Source organism: Rhinolophus hipposideros, assembly GCF_964194185.1.
Source record: "Rhinolophus hipposideros genome assembly, chromosome: 22".
Lineage (NCBI taxonomy): Eukaryota > Metazoa > Chordata > Mammalia > Chiroptera > Rhinolophidae > Rhinolophus > Rhinolophus hipposideros.
Genome location: NC_138068.1, coordinates 9,327,284 through 9,332,749, shown reverse-complemented (window position 1 = coordinate 9,332,749; position 5,466 = coordinate 9,327,284). Strand labels below are relative to the sequence as shown.

The following is a 5,466-nucleotide window of genomic DNA, read 5'->3' as shown; positions in this document are numbered from 1 at the left end:
CATCGTCAGACTTGTTATGACTTATTACAAACCCAAAGGGGAAGATCAGGCTGGAGAGACTTTAATCCTTCCCACCCCTTTAATGTGAACTGGAGCAGGCACACTTAGCTCTGCTGGGCCTCAGTTTCCTCATTTGTAAAGTGGATATTAATTACAGGACCTGATTCCTCTAAATAATCAGGATTAAATGAGTTAAAACATACAAAGAGCTTAAAATGCGGTTCAGAGAAGGTAGAAGAGTGGCTTGAGGACACACAACAAATCCTCCAATTAGCTTCAGACGCCCCCAAGTCTCACTGCTTCTCCAGTTTGGAAGGCAGCTTCTGAGGCTCAGAGACGGGAGCCATCCTGCCTGAGGTCACACAGCCCAGCTACTGGAGGACCTCATCTTCTCAGCCTCCCGCATCTGTTGAGTGCCTTCTGTGTGCCAGGCACTGTTTTGGGCAATGGGGAACAACAGTGGACAAAACAAAAATCCCTGCCCTGGTGGAGCTGACATGGGCAGGAGGCAGCAGGGAGAGAAAGCAAGATGAGTGGTTGGAATGATTTTGATAGTAATGAGAACAGTCAAGGGAATAAAGCAGGGGTGTGAAAGGAGCAACTAAGGGCCTGGGGCATTTGATGGGGGGGGTCAGGAAGGGCTCCTTCGAGGTGCTAACCTTTGGGCTGAGCCTTGGGCAGAGCTGGTGGGACAGTCTTCTTGGTCCCGAGGGAACAGCAAGTGCACTCATTCCCCGGTAAATTTTGGGCATGCCCAGCCCAGGAGCTCTAGTACTGAAGGGACAGTCTTCACGTGCAGTCAGTCTGGGGTGGGGGCAGACAACTAGGATAATGGTAGCTGGAGATAAGGGCCAGGAAGGAAGTTCACTAGCAAGTGGAGCAGGAGGGCATCTCGGAGGTGGTGGGCCTCAAGCTCAGACCTGAGTGTCCCACTTTACATCTCGGAAGGCCTGGCTGGCGGGCCCTGGGGCCTCGGATCCCTCCCTGGTGCTGGGAAGGCCTGGAAAGCTAAGAGGCCGGGCCAGCGTTTCATCCTGCCCCGCCCTGCCCCCCACCCCTCAAGGGCGCTCTCGGAGATGTCATTTCTCCAGCTCTCCAGGGCAGAGGTCACCCCAGCTCAGCAGATAACGTTGAAGGTTGAGCAATGCCTGCTTGCTTGCCAGGGCTGGGGTCAGTGGGCCGGGGGTCAGCCCCACACAAGCTGGGAGCTCCTGCCTGGGCCTGAGTGACAGAGGGGTAGGCCCAAGGAGCTGCCCAAATGGCCTAGGAATGGGGCCGGAGAGGGCAAGGGGCTGCTCATCAGGGAGGGCCTCAGGTGTATGTTCAAATCCAGGATGGGACATGGCCCATTTGCCCAGCTTTGAACCAGGGGCAGCAAAAGCCTCCTTCTGGCAGGATGGAAAAGTGAACCCCGGGTCCAGGTTCACCCACAGTGCACAATGGGGACTTGGTAAAAATGGAGGAAGTCCCTTCTCTCTCCCGCACGGCCCCCAGTGGGGCCTGGTTTGACCCCCTCCCCCCATCTCCCAGCCTCAGAAACAGGTTTTGTGGCCTTGAGTTGGCAGATAGGTCTTAGGGAGCTGAGAAGGGGTTTGTTTTTGAGACTAATGGGGGACATGAAGCCATGTGGCCTTAGGTATGCCAGGCCCCCTCTGGTCCTCTTTGTGCCCTCTGGGGGAGGTCCTTCTTTCTGATGTGCCTCCCAGAGTGGACTTAAAACTAAGACTTATGTTTGGTTGTCTGTGGTGGAGACAGTAATACAACTAAAAGGAACAGTAAGGATACCTTCATGGAACTCAGGGAAGTGAAGTAACTCGCCCAAGTTACACAGCGTGGCAGAGCCGAGCACCCTGCCCCTTCCACCCTCCTGACAGCCCAGGTCAGGGTGGGGTGGGGCTGGAGAAGACCCAGGTGTGGTCTAAGGGGGCGGGCAGGTGCGATGGGTGGGGCTGGGGGGCGCGGCCAACCCAGGCAGAGGCTCCAGTGCAGGGCGCCCCTGACCTGCCCGTCCCCCCTCCAAAGTCCTCCTACTGAAAGTGGCATTAAGAGAAGAGTCGCCACAGGCGCGTAATGTCCTAAGAGCGAGGGATAGGGGCAAGTTTAGGGGCGGGGCCACATCCGGGAGATGGATTACCTCCCCAGAAACCAGAGCTGGGGCTTGAGGTCTCCAGGATCCCGCCTGGGGAGCACCCTGCCTTTGGGGCGTCGGGGCTGGAAGCCGCGGATCCTGAAGCCACCGCCTCCTCCAGCAGGGGGCGGGCCGCCGCCGTGTTTCTGGTGGGGGAAGGCGATCGTGTTGCCCCGTCCGGGCTTCCACCCCCCCTTTCAGTACAGCCTACAGCCCAGAGGGGGCGGTCTGGGGGCGGGGTCGCACCTCCCCTTCTCGCTCCCAATCCCGGGGCCGTCTGGTGGGAGTGGGCAGGGGGCGTGAAGCTGCACCCCCCCGAGCCCCAGGACCCCCGAGGGCGCGCCCCTGGTCTCCTGTTAGACTGCCGACCTCCCGGGGGTCTCAGGCGGCCCCGGTGTGGCCGTGTCCCGGCGGCGGCGGGAGGGGCCGGGGAGGCCGCCAGGCCGTGACGCAGCCGTTGCCATGGGCCGCCTTATAAATAACCGGGCTCAGGAGAAACTTTAGCGAGTCAGAGCCGCGCACGGGACCAGGAAGGGGACCCACCCGAGGGTCCAACCTCCAGCCCCCGCACTAGTAGCGGCCACCCCAGCACCACCAGCAGCAACAGAAGCAGCAGCAGCAACAGCAACAGCAGCAGCAGCAGCGACACAGCGGCGACAGTTCGCAGCCAGGAGGCCGCGCCACCTGCGGGCCGGCCGGAGCGGGCAGCGCCGAGCCCCCTCCCTGGGCACCCGCGTTCATGCAACGCCTGGTGGCCTGGGACCCAGCATGTCTCCCCCTGCCGCCGCCGCCTGCCTTTAAATCCATGGAAGTGGCCAACTTCTACTACGAGGCGGACTGCTTGGCTGCTGCGTACGGCGGCAAGGCGGCCCCCGCGGCGCCCCCCGCGGCCAGACCTGGGCCGCGCCCCCCCGCCGGCGAGCTGGGTAGCATCGGCGACCACGAGCGCGCCATCGACTTCAGCCCGTACCTGGAGCCGCTGGGCGCGCCGCAGGCCCCGGCGCCGGCCACGGCCACGGACACCTTCGAGGCGGCTCCGCCCGCGCCCGCCTCCGCGCCCGCCTCCTCCGGGCAGCACCACGACTTCCTTTCCGACCTCTTCTCCGACGACTACGGGGGCAAGAACTGCAAGAAGGCGGGAGAGTACAGCTACGTGAGCCTGAGCCGCCTGGGGGCCGCCAAGGGTGCGCTGCACCCGGCTTGCTTTGCGCCCCTGCACCCGCCGCCTCCGCCGCCGCCACCGCAGCCCTCCGAGCTCAAGGCGGAGCCGGGCTTCGAGCCCGCGGACTGCAAGCGGAAGGAGGAGGCTGGAGCGCCGGGCGGCGGCGGCGGCGGCGGCGCAGGCATGGCGGCCGGCTTCCCGTACGCGCTGCGCGCCTACCTCGGCTACCAGGCGGTGCCGAGCGGCAGCAGCGGGAGCCTGTCCACGTCCTCGTCGTCCAGCCCGCCCGGCACGCCGAGCCCCGCCGACGCCAAGGCGCCCCCGGCCGCCTGTTACGGGGGGGCGGTGCCGGCGCCCTCACAGGTCAAGAGCAAGGCCAAGAAGACCGTGGACAAGCACAGCGACGAGTACAAGATCCGGCGGGAGCGCAACAACATCGCCGTGCGCAAGAGCCGCGACAAGGCCAAGATGCGCAACCTGGAGACGCAGCACAAGGTCCTGGAGCTCACGGCTGAGAACGAGCGGCTCCAGAAGAAGGTGGAGCAGCTGTCGCGCGAGCTCAGCACCCTGCGGAACTTGTTCAAGCAGCTGCCGGAGCCCTTGCTCGCCTCCTCCGGCCACTGCTAGCGCGACCCCCGCGCGCGTCCCCCTGCCGGCCGGCCTCCGCGCTGCCGGGCGCGCCGCGGCCGCGAGACTCCGGGAAGCGCCCGCGCTCCCGCCCCCGCCCCCGGTGGCGCCGGCAGAACTTTGGCACTGGGGCGCTTGGCAGCGCGGGGAGCTCGGCGGTAATTTTAATATTTTATTATATATATATCTATATTTTTGTCCACATCAACAGCACAAGCGGATGGGGCGCCCGCCCGTGGTATTTAAAGAAGAAATGTCTGTGTACAGATGAATGATAAACTCTGGCTCTCCCGCTGCCCCTTCTCCAGGCGCCGGCGGGCGGGCCGGTTTCGAAGTTGATGCAATCGGCTTCAACATGGCTGAACGCGTGTGTACACGGGACTGACGCAACCCACGTGTAACTGTCAGCCGTGCCCTGAGTAATAGCTTAAAGATGTTTCTCCCGGCTTGTGGCTGTTGATGTTGTTGTTTTTGGTCTTTTTTTTGTATTATAAAAAATAATCTATTTCTATGAGAAAAGACGCGTCTGTATATTTGGGAATCTTTTCCGTTTCCAGCATTAAGAACACTTTTAATAAACTTTTTTTTTTTTTTTTTTGAGAATGGTTAAAAAGCCTTTTGGGGGCAGTAGTTGGCTTTTGATTTTTTTCTTTATTTTGGATTTCTATGATTTTATTTTTGCTTTTCTGGTGTGGGGGTTTGTTGTGCGTGGGGGGGCTGCTAATATTTTTGGCTTTTTTGGTGGTTGGGAGGGGGTGTTGCAGCTGTTTTTCCTCCTCTTCTGCTACACTCCCCCCAGGGCCTGTGCTTGGAGAAGGGGATATGAGCCATGGGGGGAGGGGCAGAAAAGTGCTGGGTCAGGCTTTCAGGGTGACTCAGGGTCCCTGGGTGCTGGGGAGGAGTGACTGGGAACCCCGCTTGGGGAGGGGGCCCAGGGCCTCTGGCAGATCTTGAGTGGCAGGCTTGGGTTTGGAGGGGCCTGGAGGTCTGTGACCCCTGCACAGTATTTAGGGCCTGTGACTACTGGAGAAGTGAGTACAGGTTTTGGTCCCGCTGAGCCTAAGTTGGGGCAGATTCTTTTGGTAAGTGTAGTGGTGGGGTGGGCTGTTTAAAAAATATTTTGTGTGTATATATATTTTAAGAGAGGAGCCTGGGTGTGTGGGCGAGCTTGTGTTTGTGTATCACTGGCCTGTTTGGGTGTCTCTGGCCGGCTGGCAGGAGGGGAGAAGCCTCCAGATGGAGGGAGGAGGGGGGAAGTGTTCTTGCACTTCCACTCCCTTTCCTGGCCATAGATTTACCACTTGCCCTCTTTGCCCAGATGTGGACACGGAGGCCCAGCCTTATCTGCTTGTTCAAGGTGGCTGAACCTAGGTTTGAACTTGGGGCCCCTGGTTCCTGATTCCCTTGGACAGAACTGGCCCCTGGCAAGGCTTCTGCGTCCCTGCCCCCTAACCTCCCGCCCCTCCGCCTTGCACCCACACCCCCATTCCAGCCCTGGACGGCATTCCTGAGAGTTGAGGATGTAGACAGAGGGGTTAGTGGATACACG

At 60.7% G+C, this 5,466-nt stretch overlaps 1 protein-coding gene across 1 annotated transcript; it reads left to right on the top strand.

Annotated features, from left to right (window-relative positions):
- Positions 1-2,413: 2,413 nt before the first annotated feature.
- CEBPB (CCAAT enhancer binding protein beta) lies at positions 2,414-4,515 on the top strand. Its single transcript, XM_081034361.1, has one exon. The coding sequence runs from the start codon at positions 2,868-2,870 to the stop codon at positions 3,915-3,917; it is 1,050 nt and encodes a 349-aa protein (XP_080890487.1). The 5' UTR covers positions 2,414-2,867; the 3' UTR covers positions 3,918-4,515.
- Positions 4,516-5,466: the final 951 nt, after the last annotated feature.

What these genes read in the sequence shown, in the direction of transcription:
- CEBPB (XM_081034361.1), top strand. Translation starts at nt 2,868, where the DNA reads ATGCAACGCCTGGTGGCCTGGGACCCAGCATGTCTCCCCCTGCCGCCG.